The 22,326-nt window shown below is 30.5% G+C and overlaps 2 protein-coding genes and 1 long non-coding RNA gene across 6 annotated transcripts in view; 1 reads left to right on the top strand and 2 right to left on the bottom strand.

The window, feature by feature from the left end:
* Positions 1-17,778, top strand: part of LOC148228357 (uncharacterized) — a 44,809-nt gene extending 27,031 nt beyond the window's left edge. The window contains exons 3-14 of one of the 4 annotated variants that reach the window (XM_088200983.1): positions 6,245-6,374; positions 9,579-9,722; positions 9,838-10,006; positions 10,080-10,194; positions 13,231-13,347; positions 13,405-13,754; positions 14,380-14,497; positions 14,565-14,685; positions 14,748-14,927; positions 15,557-15,647; positions 15,727-16,009; positions 16,079-17,778. In XM_088200983.1, coding sequence (XP_088057109.1) covers positions 6,245-6,374; positions 9,579-9,722; positions 9,838-10,006; positions 10,080-10,194; positions 13,231-13,347; positions 13,405-13,754; positions 14,380-14,497; positions 14,565-14,685; positions 14,748-14,927; positions 15,557-15,647; positions 15,727-16,009; positions 16,079-17,409 — 3,149 coding nt within the window. In that variant the 3' untranslated portion in view covers positions 17,410-17,778. Of the gene's footprint in view, positions 1-6,244; positions 6,375-9,578; positions 9,723-9,837; positions 10,007-10,079; positions 10,195-13,230; positions 13,348-13,404; positions 13,755-14,379; positions 14,498-14,564; positions 14,686-14,747; positions 14,950-15,395; positions 15,648-15,726 lie in introns of those variants that run through there. The other 3 variants (XM_088200982.1, XM_088200985.1, XM_088200984.1) reach the window with 3 other exon arrangements.
* LOC148228356 (uncharacterized) lies at positions 17,211-19,227 on the bottom strand. Its single transcript, XR_015811782.1, has 2 exons — positions 18,370-19,227; positions 17,211-18,190 (listed from the first exon to the last, which is right to left on the bottom strand). It is a non-coding gene; the product is annotated as an uncharacterized LOC148228356 (long non-coding RNA).
* On the bottom strand, positions 19,228-21,906 carry pont (RuvB-like helicase pontin). Its single transcript, XM_088200987.1, has 8 exons — positions 21,680-21,906; positions 20,630-20,933; positions 20,349-20,551; positions 20,112-20,280; positions 19,946-20,037; positions 19,778-19,884; positions 19,602-19,704; positions 19,228-19,536 (listed from the first exon to the last, which is right to left on the bottom strand). Exons 1-8 carry the CDS (start codon positions 21,815-21,817, stop codon positions 19,285-19,287), a joined length of 1,368 nt encoding a protein of 455 aa, XP_088057113.1. The 5' UTR covers positions 21,818-21,906; the 3' UTR covers positions 19,228-19,284.
* Positions 21,907-22,326: the final 420 nt, after the last annotated feature.

Raw genomic sequence — 22,326 nt, 5'->3', positions numbered from 1 at the left:
ATGTATGCAAGATACTATGTTTACAGTCTTTAGCTGGCCAAATTTATTGTGCGCGTACTGTGCCTTAACAGCAGGAAACGGAGGTTAATTATTATTCATTAATTCATAAATTCGCACGTGGGAAGCAATACTAATATGATTCGTATGAATGTAGTGTATTAAATTTAAAAATAAACAACAATGTTGTGTTTTAAATATTGGGCGCTCTGAGTTCGCTGCGGGCGAAGCTAGTTTTTATTTAGGGCATTTCCTGTGTGACGTACATACCTGATTATAAATGTTTGCCACTTTGATCATATTGCACCATATGAACTCGAACCCACTCAAGGTTCACGGACAGAGCCGTTTACGATGGGCCAGAGGCTGTCGGCCAAGTGTGCTGCAGTGTGTCAGTGGGTGAGAGAACCGCTTCTTCCAGTGACTAATGTTCATCACCTGACAATACTGTCCAAACAATGACCAATTAAATCTACAGAACAATCACTATGCTATTTTCAACACGAGTGACACCTCCACGTGCTTAGCCCTTGATTTTATATAGAACATATTAAATAAATAATTTTTAATATATTATTTATATAGTAACATATTATTGTGGTCGACTTCGATGATTATTAAATAGATTTATTGTTATATACGAGAAAAATAGTTTGCTTATTCTTCAATATTGATACTGTTCACTTCGAAGTAATCTCAGTAGCATCGGCTTAGTAATTATCAATTAAACACTTTTTAAGAATCAGTCATGAATATAACAGAGTAACAGACTATAATCACTCGTTTAATAATATATAATAAATGAAACGTTTTTTCGAAACGTGCATTACGTAAGTTTTTTTTTTAAATAATATAGCCGACACACCTTAACTGTCTAATGATAGTAATGATACTATAGGTATTTTTTCATAAACATAAACGCGGTTACTCACATTTAACGTATGTGGAAATCATGTAAAATCAATTGCATAATATTTTCAATTGGTTCAAATTAAATTAAAATTGTTCTAGTTGAGTATGGATAAACGCATTCGTTGACATGATTTTGTATTGCCTAATTAATTTAATAAACGTAAATTGTGTTTGCTTTGACTTAGGTTAGTATTTGTTAATATCAGAACAACCAAAAGTTTGAAGTGAGATAATATATGGTCTCACGAAAAACTTTTTCACAAACCTCAATTTTTTATGCGTTTCTAGATAATCCGTCGCATCCATTGTTATAATTATATATCATGTTCCATATTAAGGTGGGTTCACACGAGCCAATCGCTCGTCCGTGTCGTTCGCATGTGTGAAACCACAATAATTTATTTCAACAACACAACGAAAAAAATGATTCAATTCAACTCGCGATGCTCTATTTACGGCTCTTCAAAAGCGCATTAAGAAATTGCTTTGCTTTATTTTGCGAAATACCCCATCATTATAGACATTAAAAAGTGTCACTCCAAAGCCATCTTAAATGATTGTCCGTAAAATTAGACGAAATGGCTTTTAGAGTCGGTAAATTCACGGGTAATTACTCAATTCACGACGTGTGGTGATTAAAATTATTCTTAAAAGTTAATTCGAATATTTACTTCTCGCAGTCTACAGTTCGTAATAGATAATTACAGGGGCGTATATATATATATATATATATAGTATTTTTATTTATTTAATTAAGTAGCTGTATGAGAACAAATCAATACTCAAAACGAAGTTCCTCTTAAATATCCGGATTGTATATGTTCTTTACCAGAAGCTTGAAAAAGTGCTTTCTTAGGTACTTTATTAAGAAAGTTTTTATACAAGAATTATTTGTTAACCAGACTAGGGCACCATGCTCAAGAGTACTGGATGATTATACAAGGTGTAAAGAGTCTTCGAGATTCTCAATTGCCCCCAAAAAATAATGTACTTATACTAAATCGTATAAAATATTTATGAGTAATTTTAGATAAAAAATTAAATTTTAATTTATTAAGAAAATATAGTAGAAAAATAGGTATATTATCCAGGATAAAAAATAAAAATAAAATATAAACACAAAAAAATATTGCCCCATTTTAATTATTGTGCAGCAATATTACATATATTTAATATTTCAGATAAAATGATGTTACAAAAATTACAAAATAGGGAAATAGGAGTAGTTTTAAATAAAAATAGTTTTACAAGAAGTATGATTGGTACATTGGAATGATTGTTTGTTCAAGAAATATTGAAGATGAATTTTTTAGTGTTTATATATAAGTTAGTAAATAATAGGTTACCAGAGTATTTTAATAAGTATTTAATAAAAAATAATGATGTACTTACTATAATATACAATTTAAGGATAGTTATATATAAGCAGGGATTTTTTTAAACAAAAAAGGTGCCGGAACTCACTGCTTGTCAATCATTTTACTTAAGAAAATTATATTAAAATATCTTTAAATAAAAGTTTAAGCATCTTTTCCTATTCCACAAAGCGCATAAAAAAATTATATGAAACATTTATTAATTAAAAAATAGTTTGTCTGCTTTTCAATATTATACTATGTTTTATAAATATGAAAGCTATCCTTACCGATATTACTACGGACTTCTGATATGAGAGTATTGGCCAAAGTGTATTCAAACCAAATTTTGATCAATAGGAGAGATCAGTATGAACTCTTAGGAATTCGTGTGACTGTTTTTAGCTTGATCTGGTTGGACGGTTGAAATGTAAAGCGGCTGCTTCCTCGGACTTCTAAAGGTTGTTTCGGTCGATTCGGTGTAGCATTGCTTGGTGCGAAGTCAGCTGAACTCTTGTTTATTTCAAGTCGGAAACTAAAAGTTCTGTGTCAAGTTCTGACTAAAGTGTCTGAATTAAAAGATTCAGTACAGCAGCTTGTTAATATACCCTTTGAGAATTGGGGCAAGCTCAACGTCCCTTCCAATCCTCGGTCCTCATACTAATGCTTTTTACCATGAATCATTGATTTGTATAATAAAGATTTTGTTAAGCTGTATAACTGTATAAAAATACGCAATGTTGTCACTCTATAGAATGTATAATCTGGGCTCTAAAACTCGTTCGACAGAAATTTGCACAGAACCTCGGCATTTTTATGTTTTATTTTGTGCTTTGAAACTGTAAATGTAAATTTTATAATGGATCAATTGTAACGCTAATAAAAAAAAACGTTTCTTAGAATATGAAAAAATCACAAATTCGTTTTCTGAGACCCTTTTAGCAAGTCTTCCGCAATTAATTTCGACGCAGCAATTACGCGTGATCCCGACAAATGACTCGCAAGAGAAATATTATTTTCTATATAAAATTTAATTTGTTTTATACAGTTTTAGTATTTGACAGAATAAGAAATATTTACTTTGTTAATATTTTAGCAATGAGATAAAAAAACGCAAATTTTGATGTTAGAATACATACTAAAAAATATTTGACTAATTTCAATTAAACTTGTGTATCAAATTAAACTTATATTAAATAAGCTTTTAATATGTCAAACTAGTATTTCTAATTTAGAATTAAATCGTGGAATCTGCTAGTTATTTCTAGATATTTAGCAGTAAATGAAACTGTCAAAATGTACATGTTATTTTTGAGATGTTAGATGGTCTTATTATATTGATCAAAATGGTGGAAGCAAAGTGACATTGTTTAGCAGTTTTTAACCTAATATAGATTTACTTAATGACGTAAGGCAATCGATATAAATAACATAAATAAATACATATTATTGTTCACGACAGTTTTTTTTTATCTATTTAATGTAACATATAACTCACAAGATTGGTTATATAATTGAGGAGTTTCACAGCCAGCTTAGGAAAAAATAAATAGAGTAGTATATCTTCTTGTTTAACCTTGTCTAATAAATTTACACATTACTAAGAAGTGAAACTCAGCGCCTGTGTTTACATGGCATTAGGTACATATTCAAAAAAAAAAGAAAAACATTGTCGAAAACAAAACCCAGGTGGTATTTTCACCTGGTCGTGATGGGAGTCGACCGGTCACAGTCAACCACCTCGGGACGAACGCCAACTTTCTCGAAAACCTTTCTCAAGGCCGTTCACTGACTGAAAAAAAGTAAATAAATTTTACAATCGTGACACCTTAATTAACGGCGATCGTAAAACGAGCGACGGTTTTTTCGAAGACAGTGAAAAAAACTACACTGTATCGATCCGAAAATTGCAATCCTTTTCCTGCACCGGTGAAAGCGTATTCGGTTTCAATTTGTGGTCTTGCGAAGCTCGCTATCAATCAATCAAATGTCCATCATCATTATTTGGTGCGAATAACCATAAGAGCAGTTTTTGGCAACGTGCGTGTTTAGCTTTGAAAAACAATGATCGGATTTGACGTGACAGACACGCGAATAACCAATTATGCAATTTTGCTTGTTTTGTGTCTGTTGGACGCTAAAATTACATCTAGGGTCTGTCAATGACCTTAAGCTTGGAACATTTAATGATAACTTAGATATTTTTAAGTATTTCAAATAAATCATCTCTAATAAACCGTATAAATCAGTATTACACATCTATTTTTTATGCATGAATGTTGTGATGTATATGTAATTTAATTTATCAAATATAAACTGGTTAGTAATGATAATTAAAATTTTAGTTACACCTTTTTATTTCGAGGGCAATCCATTCGTGTGCTAATATTGTAGAGTTTAAAGCACTATAATTAAAAAAAAAAAAATTTAATTATCAAAGTGATACAACTAATGGTTTAAAAAATAAACAATTCACCTATATTATGTTAAAGTCGATGCAATCAATTGCAGCATGTTATTTCACTCAAATTCCATGTACGAAAAAGTTACCAATAATCTATTTGAATTTTTTTTTATAAGACATTTTTTATCTACGGTTATCAAAAGATAGAGTAAAGGCGACCAGCTTAACCCTTTGGACGCGTTAATCAAAAATAAATATAAAATTGTTTTTTTTTAAATGCAAATTTTATATTGATAATGTGTTTAAATGTTCTAATTTTTAAATTTTTATTTATTTAAAATGATGTTTTATGTTTATTAACAAAAAAAAGTTTTTTCTTAAAAACATTTTTTTTTTACTAATTTTTGCGTAATGAAATAAAAAATCAGTTGGGTGATTTTAATCGATTTTCGCGTCCAAAGGGTTAACCACTTTAACGCCAGTGACTCACCAGTGAATTACTTGTTGAATTTTTTCAAACAAATTAATTTTTGAAAACAAGTTAAGAAATTATGTACAAATTCTATTTTTAGTATTATTAAAGATTATTGTATTAGGTCCATTTATCAGTAAATAAAGTAATTTTACATTTATTTTTAGAAAAAGGAACTGACGCGTGAGAACAAATAACAGGCGACTCACTAAAAAGCCACTGGCGTTTAAAGGGTTAAAGAACCAGAAGTCTCGGGATATACGAATATGCGCCGACTTTTTTCTTCGCTCAATTCGTGTGGAATCTATACACGTTGTCTCCAAGCCAGTGTTATTTTTGATGTCGTAATTTCCTATTAATTTTTTTTTCTTTGGCATTTTCGGATTTAAAAAAAATCTTATAACATTCAATTTTGTATAAATTGGTTTTTGGGCCCATTTTTTTTATAAAATCAGATGTGTACTAACAGAGATATAATAAAAAACGTACCCATGTTTTAATGGACGTAGCACTGTTAAAATTAAATTTAAAAAACGACATTTATTTTGGTTCACCCCAATTTACGTGGAGTACAGTAAAAACAAACCCTTATAATGGTATCCCTATTATGTTTTTGAAGAATTTGAGTCCACCAAGAAACGTTGAATGTTAAAGTATTTACCGTATGTCATTAAGGCGACGATTATGTCAGGTATATTTAAAATAATTAAGATATTGATTGTGTGACATATTTAAATTCTAGCTTATATAATTAGGTGTAAATATATAAAATGTGTCAAATAAGGAAAATTTACTCTACACAATAGTATATTGTATCAATTTATAGTCATCTTTCAAACAGACTTTTCTAATGTTTATATAAATGACTAGACGTTTTGGTGAATGTCAATATCTCAACATTGTTCGCAAAATCTATTGTATTGTAATTTTTTAAGAAAAGGCAAAAAAAAAGACGATTTCGTCTTTCACTATTCATTAACAGTACAATGCACATTTAGAAACTATATTTATGTTCTATTAAAAATATTCTGAATTTTTCTGCAATTCATTTACGTGAAACAATCGACTCTTAAGTAGTGTAATTTTTTTTTAATTTTTTTTCAGACGTTTCCTCGGAATGGGAACCACCAGCTCAGAGTTTGGATGACTCCGCCGATGAAGCTCACGACGCGGAAATTCTTCGCGCCGTTATTACTTCAATGGAGAAATGGAAGCGGAAACACAACCATGCCAGGTAAAATTTCCACTTTTTTTCTTTGTATAATAATAAATCTTAAAAAAGACACGCTACAAATATATTTCCATTATTCATTTTTATACTAACATATAAGTAGTCAAAGCTAGAACAAGAAAAATAATACATTTGTATTATACTCGAATAATAAGGTAATAAAAAATGTATTATTATTATATCATGACAATTTTATGAAATAAATTAATTTTAATTGATATAATTTGACTATTGAATTAAATTGACATTGAAATTTATCCATCTTTAACAATTTTTGTTAACTCAAATTAAATATTTAAAGAAAAATCAAGTCTTAAAAATGTAGGTAGTTAATCTGAATTTTTTTAAGTCAAGATTTAAATACATAGATATATCATTGCATTAAATTTTTAGGCGAAAAAATCAGTGGTATAAAAAATACTTGCATTTTCATTAATTTATCCTTTTCTTTAATATATACAATATCTTTAGTGTATTTAAAAAAGAGTTTTTTTCATATAATAATGTTATTTTGACTTCAGGCATGCCTAATTTTTATGACTTCCTTACATGTTTGAATATATTGTGAATTAATATCTAGGTATTAGAACAGAAAAAATCACATGTTATTTATAATAAAAAGTTTTTAATTCAAATGCATTCATAATTAAAAGTTTCTCTCTTAACACAGGTGTAGTTTAGGGTCGTTTCCAATTAATTTTCCTTGAGTCTGGTAATTCATTGCATATAACATCATAAATAAATGGTTAATTTATTGTTAAATTTCAAAGACTTTGCATTTTAATGAATAATTTATTGTTACTTGCCTATATACTAACTCTGCTTTTTTGTAGTTTTATTATATTATGTATTAGTGAAATTAAATTATGTTTTTGTAGTTTACAAAGTAACTAAAACCGCTCCTAAAAATATTAATTAATAAATAATAAAAAAAAATAGAAAGCTTTATTTATATCATATATGTGTTTTATAAATAAATTTCGGTTCAATTATATTATTCTAAAACATATTAAAAATATATGTATAACTTGTCACAAAAACACAAATAATATAATATTATTATCACATACTGATAAATTAATTGAATAAAAATTAAAAATGTATATGTATATGTATGTACATATATTATTTAATGCTTAATTTTTGTATAAGTTTTTATATGTTTAAGATTTTTATATGACAGTGAAAATTTGTTTTAGCAATTTTCCTTTATTTGATAATAAGTTTATTTATTTGGCTCTAGATTATCATTTATTGATGTATCAAAATCACTGATGTTTTAAAGGACCTCATATTCTGTAAGGTGCTTTCCTCATAAATCTTATTTAGAATATCTTTAAGCAAGTTACCGGTTTTTTTTCAGTATTTTTTACTCTTTAAAGCCGCCTTTTTAGAGGTTTTGTTAAAATGAAATTATCAGATTTTATTTGGTGACATTAAAATTGGTGTTGTTTTCATTATTGTTTTTTTATATTATAATAATTCTGTAGATATTCAAGAAAAATAATTGTAGATTAATCATATCATTTTAATTATAAAGCATTACTGCAATAGCGTTTTACAGCTAGACTAAAGTAAAATCATCTCTTCTCAAAATCTAAGAATTTAATATTTATCCGTAATCTTTGGTTGAATTTCTCGAAACTTTTTATTACTTATTTAGGGGTATGTCTATTATTTTTGAGTGGTTATCTAGCCAATTGACCGTTAGTTTCGTGGTGAAAATATTTATTAAGAATATAATGGAAAATCGTTCTCAATTTAGTTTGAGTAAAAAATTCGATATTATTGTGTATTCTTCAATTAAGTATTCGACAATAAAAGTTTTACTTTTCTATCGATTATAAATAATCATAATTTTAAAGACTTCTCAAAAATTTGTTGAAATAGTTAAGGGTAAAAATAACTACCCTTGGTGAAGATCGAGTAATACTACGATCGTGTTTATGTTAAGCGTAAAACTGCCATTGATTATTTGATTGATTTGCGAAACATTTAATAAATAAATAAATGTGTTTAGTTTTTTAATGTGAGCTTTAGAAAGGGGTGTATACAGTCTTATACCTGCCAAAAATATTAAATTACTCAAAAAAAACTATTACATAAAATTTATTTCTAGATTTAATAATATTTTTAATGTAAGTAAATTAATTCCAATATATCCGTTCGTCGATGTCTTCATATGGATCACTTACGAAATTTATTAGTCAGGAATCGTTATTGAACACTTTCGTTCTTGTAGCGTCGGAGAAAGTGCTAGGAAACCACAGGCAATGCTTTATGAATCTTAATTACAAAATCCGAACGAGACGTCTCATTTTTATGATAATTTGTCTCGTCAGTTTTCAAAATAATAATAATATGCAAAGCATGACATTTTCTAATTTACTATCTTTTATATAATCGCTATACACGAAAATATTAGGAACATAATAAAAAAACAATGCCTCTCTCTTGCTAATCGTGCAACGGATTAACAACTAAATTCAGAATAAAGCACCTTAAATTTGACCTAATTAATATTATTTTTATAATACGATAAATCCCACGTCGATGAGAATATTTTCTTTGTATACTATTAAATTTTCACATTAATAATACCATATTTATGCTGTCATATATTTTATATTCTAATTTGTATTGAATACACAAAAAAATCCAATTATGAAACACAATGTGAAAATGTTTAATTATAAAGATAAAGAGCATAATACCATATATTACAAAAGAACAAAGAAGATCGTTAACGCATATTCATATGCGAGAAAGAATAATAAAACAATGGTTTATGAATAGATGAAATTTTCTATTACATATATAATTTGTATTCGTTAATAAGCTGCTTAACATCTTAAGAATGTAAAACAGCTTATTAGCAGAAAATTATTTTTCAATTTATCCTACATGAATGGCTTTATCTGAACAAAAAAATGAATTATTTATTTTTAGTTTATTTAATTATTTAAATGATTGAGGAACATATTTAATACAAATAAATATAAACAACTAGCATTAATATTTATTAAACTTTATTTAACATTATCATACTTTAAAAAATCTTTTCCACATATATGATTTTTCATGAAATTTATATTTTTATAATTCGATATAAAAATATAATTTATTTATTCTTTTTTAATATTCTAACCATGATATTTTGCTTAGTAATATTATTTATTAATCTAATGTTAAACATTTTTTTCATAGGATGAAAAGATCTCAACCGAATAGCGTTTGCTATGAAGAACTTGGTTGTTTCGAGGACTCCGGTCCTTTCGGCTACTTGGAAATGTTACCCAGCCCACCTCAAGAGATCAACACAAGATTCCTATTGTACTCGACTAAAAGCAGGTGTGTGTTTGTAAAATACTTTCTCCAGTACACAGACTCTCATTGTGGTTTTAAATAATACCACAAGAGCAATGTAGTTATAGCGCATTGTGCAAATGTTTGATCTATGTTCCAGAGGAGACATTCCATTGTTGGACGTGCCTTTTAGCAATATGTCAACGACGTGGCAGTGGGCTGACAGAGCTTTCAATTCATCCAGTCCGACCAAAGTCATAGTGCACGGTTTCGGTTCAAACTGCGACCATGTGTGGGTATACGAAATGAGGTCTGCTCTCATGGCCGTGGTTAGTGTTATCATTTATATAAATCGATGTAATTAAACACATCATGCTATATAACATTAACTTTCAATATCAGGAAGAGTGTAACGTGATCTGCGTGGACTGGGAAAACGGGGCTGTAATACCAAATTATGTAAGAGCTGCAGCAAACACTAGACTCGTTGGAAAACAACTTGCTATGTTGTTGGAAGGTAAAAAAATATTGTATTTACTATATTTACTATATAATGTTACAGTAAAGTAAAAGAGTAATCTCAATACAATCAAGCAATACGAAAGTTCAGCGACTAATACATTCAAGACTCCCATATGAACCCTAATGTTTTTCAACTTCTATTGAGACTAGCAGATCGGAATTAGTGATTATTATATAAACATAATTAAACATATAAGGTTTTCCTAGATTTTCCTAATCTCACAGTTGAATATCGTTATTAATAATTTAAACAAATTAGAGCTGGGTTGTGCATAGTCGTAATCTATTCGTCTTAAGCTGATAGATCTCACTAAGTCTCGCTACTTAGTATCTGTTGATTGTGTTTTACCCCTATATTACGCCTGTCATATGCGACGAAAGATATATAATGAAAAATAAATCATATCTAAAAGACTCATAAAACTATTTTTAATCTTCAATAATATTAAATTGGACAAGTTATATTTGTGTTGGTTTCTTTATCGCTAATTTTTATTCACGATAAGAAATTCCTAAGAATATTTTATCGCTAGGAAGTACGTGACGTGCAAAATTAACGAGTATAAGTGAAATTCAATATAATAATAAAGGTATCTCATTAAAAAATCAAGAAAAAATATTTTGACAGGTGTTTAGCGATCGATGATATTTTTTAAATTATGTTTCCGTAAATATTTTTTTATGAAATAATTATTAAAATATTAGGATTGGGAAACTTTTGCGCACGTTGGGTGTCAAAAATATAATAGGCACGAGACTTCGATGTTGAAATTAATAAATTCGTATTAGGGCTCACTGTGCATTAATATTGAAAAATAAATAAAGGGTTTCTCTAAGAATGATATAGAAAAATCCCGAAACAAAATGTTTTGGGGCAATATTTTTATTGTATACTGTTCATAATGAGTGCGATGTTCATTTAATGCTCCTTCTGTAAAGTTAAAATAAATCGCGCGGATCTGTCCGTCGCGGGTGCCTGGCGGACAAATCCGATCGTGTTTGGTGAGAAAAGACACAAATTTGTCTGTCTGCTGTCCGTGCTCAAAATGATACCGCTCACCTTTATTAATTTGCGCTAAAGTTGCTGCCATCGGTAAATGTCTAAAATAAGATTTATAGTACTGTAGGAATTAGACTTCATAATATGCTTGTTAAAAATAAAAACACGTAAATCTGACGTCCGATAAGTCCAAGTTCAGATAGTTTACGTGTGTGGCGAAGCTCAGACAGATCTGTCCTGGTGTCCGTCGGACGTATCTGTGCGTGTGTGCTAAGCTATTATGAATAAACAAAATTTGGAAAACCAAGTTGTGAATTTAAATCAGGAACAAGTCATGTTCATGATAAAGAATATATGGAGTTCATAAAAATAAATGTTTTTAAATGAGTTGAACGATCTATAAACAATGTCAAAAAGTTTCCAGAGCTGTATTTTATAAAACGGAGATTATGGTACTGAAAACGCTACGCGCGTTGGGTGCCAAAAAGAGAGTAGGTGCTAAGCACATTCTTAGACTTACCAAATGCGTTAAGGTACATTTTGAATATGTTAAAAAATAAATGAAAGATATTAAAAGTAAATTTTAAAATATTTTCAGGACTTTTTTACTTTACTTTTAAAAGATCAGTCAAGTGTTTCTAGTTAGTGCGAGGTTCGTTTGCGTTCTGCATATAGAAATAACATTATAAATAAGCAAAAGCAAGTAGAAAAAGTATATACTCGTACTAAAGAATAGAACTTTAGTATGAGTAAAAAATTAAGAAAAAATGTTTTTTGTGGGGCAAAAGATCTAATCTATACTTCTCTGTATATGTTTTTACTATATATAACTGTAAAGAGCTTGTATTTATACTTATAGACTTTGTTCATATAAATTAAAAGTTATATACTGATATTAAATGTGCAATACATATGTATTTAGAGTCGAAGGTGATCCTCAATTATCCATACAAAATATTTATATCTATATATTTATATTATTTTTAAATGGCAATACCTTGATATATTTAGATAAACAATTCACAAATAGTTTACATAGTTAAAATTAAGAAAAAATTCTACAACTTATAAGTCATAATTTGTAAAATAAGCCATCAAACAAGATCATACGACGCACCCAGCTCCAGTAGTTCAGATTTATATGTATTTAGATTCTTATGTGCCCTAGAAATATATGTTTCATGTTAGTAAATAGATACAAGCCTTTTGCATGTTATGTCTGAGTTTTTTTATATTGTATATTATTATAAAACTATAATGATGTATTGTATGTATATTTATATTTTTTACAAAATTACGGCAAGATCGAGTTATGCTTTATTATTCTATTTTTCTTATAAAAAATACAGATGATGATTTGATGATATCATGATGATTAATAATGTATTATTAAGCTCGTTTTTAGTTCGCGTGATTATTTCCTTTTTTTAGAGCAAAAAATAAATACTATCAACACAGACCTTAGATGGTTTATTGAAGGTTAGACTAATATTTACATTTTAAGCCTATATAAATAAGATGTATTTATAATTTTTAGTTCAATTAAAAGATAAATTATAATACAATATATATATACTAATAAAAAATTATATATAGATGAATCAGCGGATCTCCTAATTTTAATAAATATCGTATTTATCTTTACACAATAAAATAACATGGCTTTCTACCGTGAATAATATTTCTTTATTTACGATTTGTTCAAGTCTGTCTGTTTTCTATTAAATATATTAAGCATTCAAAAACATGTCTCATAAACATGAAACAATATATTTATGAGGTTTCTACAATTAACGCATAAAGAGTACTTAAAGAATATAAAATGTCAAGTTAATTAATAGCCATTTTCACAAATGTACTTATTTCCCTGTTTGAGGTTAATGTTTACCTCAGATAATGTACTTTATTTAATCTCTTCTGTCTTATGGCAAAGCTTTCATCAGTCTTTATGGTTATTGCTTGTATTATATGTATACGTTTTTATAACATGTTAAGATTTAATTTATTCTAACATATATTGTATTCTTGCAGGTTTAGCAAACCACATAAATTTAAAGTTCGAAAACGTCCATCTGATCGGATTCAGTCTCGGTGCTCATGTAGCAGGATTTGCTGGATCAGAACTAAAAAACATATCAAGAATAACAGGTATTTATATTACATTTATATGTATTGGTCATATAATCATAACTTTTAATATTTAAGGTCTCGATCCAGCTGGTCCATTGTTTGAAGCTCAAGATCCTCGCGTAAGGCTCGATAGTACTGACGCAAAATTCGTTGATGTGATTCATTCCAATGGAGAAAATTTAATATTGGGAGGATTAGGCTCTTGGCAACCAATGGGTCATGTAGATTTCTATCCAAATGGAGGAAGGATGCAAACTGGATGTTCAAATTTGTTCGTGGGAGCTTTCACGGATATTATTTGGTCCTCGGTTGAAGGACGATCGCTGTGCAATCACAGAAGAGCTTACAAGTTTTTCACGGATTCCGTTTCACCAAAGTGTCATTTCCCATCGTTCCCCTGCAGCTCTTACGATGATTTCTTAGCTGTAAGTAATCTATTGTGATATCATATTAGTCATATTGAAACTCTGTGCTTAGCTTAGTAAACATTTAGAAGGCATTTTATAAAATGTATATAACTGATTTACAGACTTTCATTTCAGTCTGAAGTCTCACTATTCTCTTAGTAGTTGTTGATTGTGTTTACACTGTTGTAACGCTAACGCCTGTCAAGTTGCAGCGGAAAATTTACAATAAATAGACATAAGAGCTGTGGACTCCGACTTTACTTCGACAGAAATTCTGATTCCAACTTCGGTTTTATTTCTCTATAAATTTCTATACCACGTAAATACAGCCGATATAAAACCATAAAAATATTTAATTAAAATTTTAAAACTATTGTCTCAGACTTTTGAACCACTACCAACTCACTAAAAGAAAATATGATACTTACTAAAATATAAGAATGGTGATGTTGGCTGATTTTTGATGACACAAACTCCATCTAAGATTTCTCTTAAAATGATAAATCCACAGCTCTGATATTGTTGTACATTCTGTTGATTTTAAATAAGTAAAATATATTGATTAAGCAAAATTTCAAATACTACTTCTTCAAATATTACTTAGTCAAATTCCCCATACTAAACATATGTTTACATGTTACAGGGAAAATGCTTTGGATGCAACGATGAACGTAGATGTGGTAATATGGGCTATTATGCTGACCGTTCTACAGGACGTGGACAGCTCTATCTACTGACACGCGATGAAGAACCTTTCTGTGGTAATTTATAAAACATACAATACAGTATTCAATGTAATATACGCATTAACTAATAAACTTTATATAGCTCATCAATACCATGTCAAAGTAGAAAGTTCGAGGAGCAATAAATCAATGAAGAGTTACGGTCGAATTTTATTGGCACTCGTGGGAGATTCTGGGTTAAACGAGACATTCCCAATGACGAGGTACTATCAATTTGACTTTAAAATTATTAATAGCATAGTTAATGTTTTTGTATGTATTACAGAAAAGACGATGCTGAATTAGTCTTAGGAAGTACAATAAGTAGAATGTTGGTACCGCATCCGGCTCTTGGAGTTCCTATTAAAGTTCAACTGCAATACCAAGCTTATTCCGGTTGGATTAGTTCGGGTTTAAATCAATGGACAATAGATAAAATCGTGTTGACTGATAGTTTTGGGAAGACGTAAGTATCTGCCGTTCAAAAAGTAAACGATCTTGGATTACATAAAAAATAAGCATCTCAGTTTCTGAGAGCACCGTCATTAAATATTTAAGTCAAATCTTGAGTATCTGAAAGAGACAAAGCTAAATTGATAAAACAAACAAATAAAAATCCAACTTTATTCATAATCTCACTAAATCTTATTCAATAAACTTCGCACTTTTCGATTGTATCACTATTTCTGTTAATTGGTGGTCTATCAGTACGTTTTTAGCTCTCAACATTCACCTACGAATATTAACATAGAAGTTTTAGCTTCACTGGCAAAATCCTTCATAAGAGAATAATGCACATTATCTGCTTATCACGTTCAAAACACAAATGCGGAGATGTATATTCATATATACATCTTCTCTTTGGTAATGCCTGCGTAGCTCCAGGATTGCCAATTATATTGGTCCCTACAAAAAGGCAAACAAGTGCGATAAGTCATTCCAAAATCATACATGCTTAATATAGTCTAAAATTGCATGTCTGTCTAGACCTGACCACCAAAATAAGAAGGACGAATTTTTTTGATAAGCCAATAATGCATACTGAATATTATATTTATATGTATAGATAAATAAGCAGTTAATTATTATTTATAGATCCTCAATGTGTAAGAAAGGACTTATTCTTAACTCTGGCACGCCAGTAACTTTGCCATTGTATCCAGGCGATTGTAACGTTTTATTAGAGGTAATTAAATTATTTTATATATTGATTCTAGATGTCCATTTATTTGTATATTAATTCATAATATGTTTGCTTATTTTAGAAATTTGATTCTAATAAGACATTGGAGAAGATCGAAACTGATAATAAAGTGAACGAAATACCTTTCTTAAAGAGGCCATTCATTCCAACTCAGGTGGTTCAAATCGGAGATGAAGTGATTCACAATTCTAAGCGTAACACCGATAGTATGACTAGTTCATCAATCAAGCGAGAGGATATTATCAAACCGAACGAAAAGGTGTTACTTCATAAAACAATGCGTATAAAACCCGAGTCCAAGTTGAAAAAAGACGAAAAAGTTAAACCGAATGTGATACCCATGGGTAAGCATTTTAGAATCAATACAGAAAATAGAACATCTGATCCATTGTTTTCAATTTTGGACGCTACAGATATATTAAACTTGCCGTGGCAGCCTCTGTTAGCCAATTCTTTGGATAACTCAGCAAATGAACGCGAGAGCGGCCGAGCTTTCGGCAGCATAAACACTCAATCACATTCGTTTTCATTTTTTGATAGTAAATCCAATAAGAATAGAAGTGAAGTGTTTTCAGAGATTGTCGAACCGATCTTGAAAGCTCCTTCTACTAAAAATGCTCGATCGCATGATATACATAAGCTGAAAGGTGAAATTTCTGAGCCTATTCTCGGTAACATAAGAATGAGAGCCATTAATGATAAGCCAATTGAAGATAAGACAAATCGGACACCAAAGACATTTGAAGAATCACCCATAGAGCGTAGCATCAGAGTACCGAACGATACGAAATGGGTTCCATCTTATAATCTATTAGTTCCAGAAGAAAAAGCTTCTACAATATGGGATCGAATTAATAGTATAAAACCTTCCACGAAACCATACGAAGAGTCAGACTTACAAACGACGACTCAAAAAAGTGAAACGTTCAGTTTGTTTCAATGGCAGAATAAGAACAAAAAGGATACGATCGAAGAACAGGGAAATAATTCCATCAGCAGTTTGACTGTTCAATTCTTGCCTAGTAGATTAGTATCGTTCTTAGAAAAAGCTGAACGATACGCAAGAAATACTATATTACCATTAGTATCTGCGTATACACCCAGATTTTTATTATTTGGACAAGATCCTGAACCGACAGTGAAACCAAAAAGTATCGATGAACAAAAATATGTTCCTCTCAAAGATGAGTTAGTAGATATGAATATACCTAAACAGACACAACAAGAAAAAATAGCATTAGTCAAAAACATACATCCACCGAACGAGACTGAAGCTCAAATAAACAATACGATCAATAACGAAAAAGAAGCTGTATCTCCTTCTCCACAAGAAGTGACAACGTTGCGCGTCACCGAATCTGATTATTCAAATCCGATCAAGATAGTCAAAGCTCCAGATATGACTACGACCACGCTAGCCCCAGTTACGTTACAATCAATACATAATTCTTCAGAAAAACTAATCATCGTGTATCCGAGTAACGCAAGAGACGACAGAAAGATTCAATCGCATTCATATCCTGAAATCTTGCAGTTTGAATCGCTGTATCAACAGTCGATAAAAGCTGAAGAATCGAAGATCCACTTAAAGATTGACACGTCGTTCCAGAATAACGCCAAAAGTATGGATCGTGCGATGTATGTCGATCTGCCTACGTATCAGCCACCGTCGGCGACAACAACTCCAAAGCCAAAACGCAGATTCATACCCGTGTCATATCCAGCAATGCCTACGTACGTGTAGAGTAAAAACATATGTGATATTAAAAGTTTATTACGATCATTGTTGAAGATAATATTTGCTATTATGTGATTGATAATACACTTTATAGTCTTAATTGTAATGTTATTCGTAAGTATTTATGTCTTTGAGTTAAGAAGATGCATTTTGTAATGTTTATTTGGGAATGATCCAACAGTCTTCCTTTTTTTAACGTTTAACTTAGATATTGTATGATTGAATTCTAGTTTAATACGACATATGTATATTTTTATTTTAATGTTAAAGTATTCTGAAATGTAAATTTACTTTTTGCCATTTTAATACGATTAATGTTAATTTATTTAGAAAATCAGACAGTGTAGTTCAAGTGAATACGTTAATAACTCAAAATATGTTTTTATTTTACATAAGATTAAAAAAACACCGAATCATATTTAAGGTAATAAGCGATTTAGATTTCTTTAATTAGTTTTCTGCGCTGCTTTCTGTCATGAGGAAACTTAATCAGTAACAATGACTTTTTCCGTACTTTGTAGTTTCTTTAATAATGTAAAATTTCATTACTGTTACTGTTTTTTACTTTTTCTTGATAAATGCACTTTATCACCTGAAGTTATTTAACCCAAACCTCCACATATTAGAAATGCTGAATCTGCTTAAAAGCAAAGCTTTTACACAGTTAGTTGTAACTATGAGTGTTTATTTTGCAAGGCATCATGACCTTATTTTTCAGTGTATTTATAAAGACAACTTTTCACCAGTAATAATTAAGCACTCATAAATATCATTTGAGAGAGCCATTCTTGTTATATACAGTAGACCCCCAATAACACGGTAAACTGGGGACGTATAGTTGGGAAACTAGAAAATACTCATACATTTTTTACAATACGTAAGAACGAATCATGTGGTGAGATATCTTCCCTTTGGTTCGCTAACACATAAAGTAACGGGCATCCAAATAACACATCCCTAATTTACCGTGTTATTGGGGGGTCTATTGTATTTACATAAATAGATCGGAAGGCAGTTTTTCAGAAAGAGTAAACAAATCAAAGCAAAGCTTTGCAATTATTAATTCTAAAATCAACCTTTAATAGACACAATGATGCATATTGAATCAAAAATACTATTGTTTAATTTTTTTTTAATGTTGAGTTACATACTCTTTATTTCCTCCACAATGTATGCAAAATTTGTTTCAGATAAGGGGAGGGTGATATGCATTATGGGGGTAAGAGACGAGGTAGATATATTTTTCTCAGGGTCCTTGAGTGCAACTGAGCAAATTTAAAAATTAATAGCAGTTGGGGAGTGCAGTGGCTAAGGAGAGTATGTAGATATTATATTGAAGTAGATAAAGGCAGTGCAGTGTGTGTTTCAGCATCTGTCTTAATTATTGAACACCACAACTTCATTATTTTAAAACATTGAGTTATCTACGAATTCACAACCATGAATATTCTGATTAAATAGAAGTCATCTTGTTAACAGAAACTACAGCCTCTTCGGATTTATCACTGGAAATTTATTTTATAAGATTGTATATTTGAGATGAAGCAATTAAATAACTCCAATATTGACTGATGTATGTTTTCAGATAATCAACTGAAAAACTAATGCTGTAAAATATTATATATCGTATTTTTATTCTTATTAACTTATTAAAGACAAGTAAGCATTTAAAATTGTGTAACGAATGATTGATGTATTATATAAATAATTTATAAGACAAATAACTTATACAATTTGGGTTTTTGTTAATTTTTGTGTTGTTTTTACTTTATATTATAAGTTTGTTTTTTTTTATTTGAATACATACTTTAAAAAAACGCTTAATTGAGATTACTTAGAATTTATTTAAATCTGAAAAATTTACAGCATTCGATATATTTTTTACATCATGAATTTATCTTTCTGTTGGGTAAGTATTTTAGCAGATGATTTGGCGTCCAAGAAAAGTTGAGATGCTTCTTTAATATCGGAAGCGGTTATAGTACCTCTACCTTCAACCTTAGCTGTTAAAGAAGCCGGCGTTAATAACTGAGCTGCATAACGAAGAGTAGTCTTAGCTCCGACTTCGCTCAAAGCAGCTAGAGCGTTATCGTCTATAGACACTCCTTCTGTCGAAGCTCTAAGCTTAATGATCTAAACAATAAATAAACACATAATAATAAATGATCAACATTATAATATATATCACATTTTAATACCTGCTGAATTTCATTCTTATTATATGGTAGCGTGCGTATGATAAGAAGTCTATCTAATAAATCTAATGGAATGCCATGAGGTGAATAAATATCTTCAGTTCCTCTGAAATAAGATTAATTATATTTTAAATATTAATGTATAAAAATATATATACGTATAATAAAAGACAATTTACCTAATCAAACAACGACCTCTATTCGTCGCGAATATAACGATTGGAGCGATGGCAGATTCGAGTGCTCTATGAAGATAAGTAAACGTCTCAATGTCTAGCATGTGAACCTAAAATTAAAAATTAAATCAAAGCACATATTGGAACATAAAAAATCACATCATTACTAACTTCATCGATAAATAAAACACCAGGAACTAGTTCAGCAATGCCTTGGTCAATATATCTGTTGACTACTTTGTTTATTTCTTTTCTTAGTTTGTCTGCAAAAATAATTTCGATCATTAGAAATCAATACATTGATACAATATTGAGTATTATGATGACGATTCAATACCGGTGATCTCGGTTTTCTTTGGTTTCATGAGTTGTCCCATCATCGACATGATATCTTGCCCGCCCTGAGGTCTAGCATTAGCACAGTCCAAATCGTGTAACGTTACATCTTGTACGACCTCTTTCTTTTTATGCACATCGCCTTTTGGTAATGGAACATATTCTTCAGCCTTAAAAATATAAATAATTATGATTCATATTAAGACAACATATTTTTTTACATTAAATTTATATATACCTCTAAATCAAACTCGGCAGCAAAAGTATCGCTTCGCCCTTGTCTCTTGACAGCTCCTGAATTGGCTTCAATATAAATGATATCGCCAACTTCGACTTTTTCCTTTTGCAATGCTTCATATATGGTAGGATCCAATTTCAACTGTTTCACACCCTTGGCTGTTTTGAGGCCGATGATAACATGAGACACAGTCTTAGCATAGCCTGAAAGAAAAATGTTAACATATTAATAGTATTATATCTTAATGAAAATATAAAACGGCATATATAGTAAATACTTACCACCCATAGGATTTTCCGTCTCCACCATCGTCAGCTCGGTGACTTCTCCTTCGTACACCTCTTTAGTCTCTCTGATTCGCAAGCCGATAGCTCTTCTGAAGTTTTCCATGAGCACTTCGGTTTTCTTTATCTCAGAACTGTAGACTTCGCTACCGACCATGGGGCAAAATGGCACTTTATTACCTAGCTCTTGGGCGATGGCTAACGCTATTGCGGTTTTTCCGGTTCCGGGAGGTCCGGCCAGCAAGAGTGCTCTTCCGGCCATCTTTTTGCTGCGGATCATATCAACCACCAAACCAGCAGCCTATAAAAAAACAAGATTTTCTTTATATTTGGGTGCAATTTAACATGGAAGTATTACAAGAGATGTGCATTTAAATAAATACTTTGTTCCATAAAACGAATTGTTTGTGCATTGTAATTGGAATAAGTCTAACTATCAACCTGAAAGACCTGGGCTCGAATCCCAGTGTTTTTAAATTTCTATCGTGTCGAGATCGGAATTAGTAATCATATTAAAATTATAATTCCGATCGATCATCACAGATTAGGTTTATCTAGATTTTCCTAGTCTCACGGATGAATATTGTGATGATTAATTAAAATCGAGCTAAGTTGTACATATCTGGTATTTAAAATTCTCTAATAATGAGCTAATACAGCTCATAGAGAATATCATATATGCATGTATTAAAAATAAAATAAAAAAATATTAACTATTAATAGAATTTACAATCATAATATTCATAAGTGGATGTCTAAAAAAATAAAATTATTTGTTTTACATTTCATTGTCAGTATATCCATTAACACAAATCCACGTGAAATAGATGAACCGTATGCAATGTTAACCATTGACATTTTCGAATTTGTTTCTATACCTTTGAAAAATGAAGTCATAGTGAAAATCGCCACCATCTTGGTTGCTCCATACATACTAATGTCAAGCGATAGAACGCACAAAATCTGACATATCAAATATATAAAACGCGTTGTACGCATCTAGAATGTTCTAAAATATAAATCTGCGTCCCCATTGTGGGTTATTACCTCGCGGGCAGGCATTTGTCCAACCAGACCGGCGGCGGCTGGCAGTGGCACTCCGTCCGCTAAGCCCAAACCGCGGACATGGCTGTGTGCCGATATCCTGGCTGTCCTCGCCGTGCTTTTCACTTCCTCGATCTTCATTGTGGCTCGACGCGAAGACAGACGATTCGATTGATTTAACGGGTTTGTTTACCATGTGCCGCTACCGGCAACACCTTTTTTAAATGACTAACGACTATCGAGTGATAACCTGTACGCCATCACACGCAATGTGTTTTTTAATTATAAATATTACAAATAGTTAAAAATTCTATAAATCGTATAATTATATGCCATGCATTGAAAGCTATAATATCAATGAGATCCATAAATATTCTGAATGCCTACCCCCTTGTCGCCCGTACGCAAAAATATTTTGTCTCCTAGATCAACTTCGCTTTTTGTTCTGTTAAAAAAAATAATTAACGGTGGTCGTTTGTTTTTACCGTCTTTACTATTTGTGTTACAAACTTTGCCCCTGAGCAACAGAGCCGTGTGAATATTTTTGAAACAAGACTCTGTTGCACATATTAACAGCAAAACCAAACAAAAAAGCGAATATAGAGGACGTGAGCACTAAAAATACCTCGACTTCGATATAAAAGTATCCT

This window comes from Plectrocnemia conspersa, unplaced genomic scaffold (genome assembly GCF_051122295.1).
Source record: "Plectrocnemia conspersa isolate PC_06_02 unplaced genomic scaffold, ASM5112229v1 ptg000012l, whole genome shotgun sequence".
Taxonomy (NCBI): Eukaryota; Metazoa; Arthropoda; class Insecta; order Trichoptera; family Polycentropodidae; genus Plectrocnemia; species Plectrocnemia conspersa.
The sequence above is the reverse complement of the archived record's forward strand: the minus strand, read 5'-3'. Positions and strand labels throughout refer to the sequence as shown.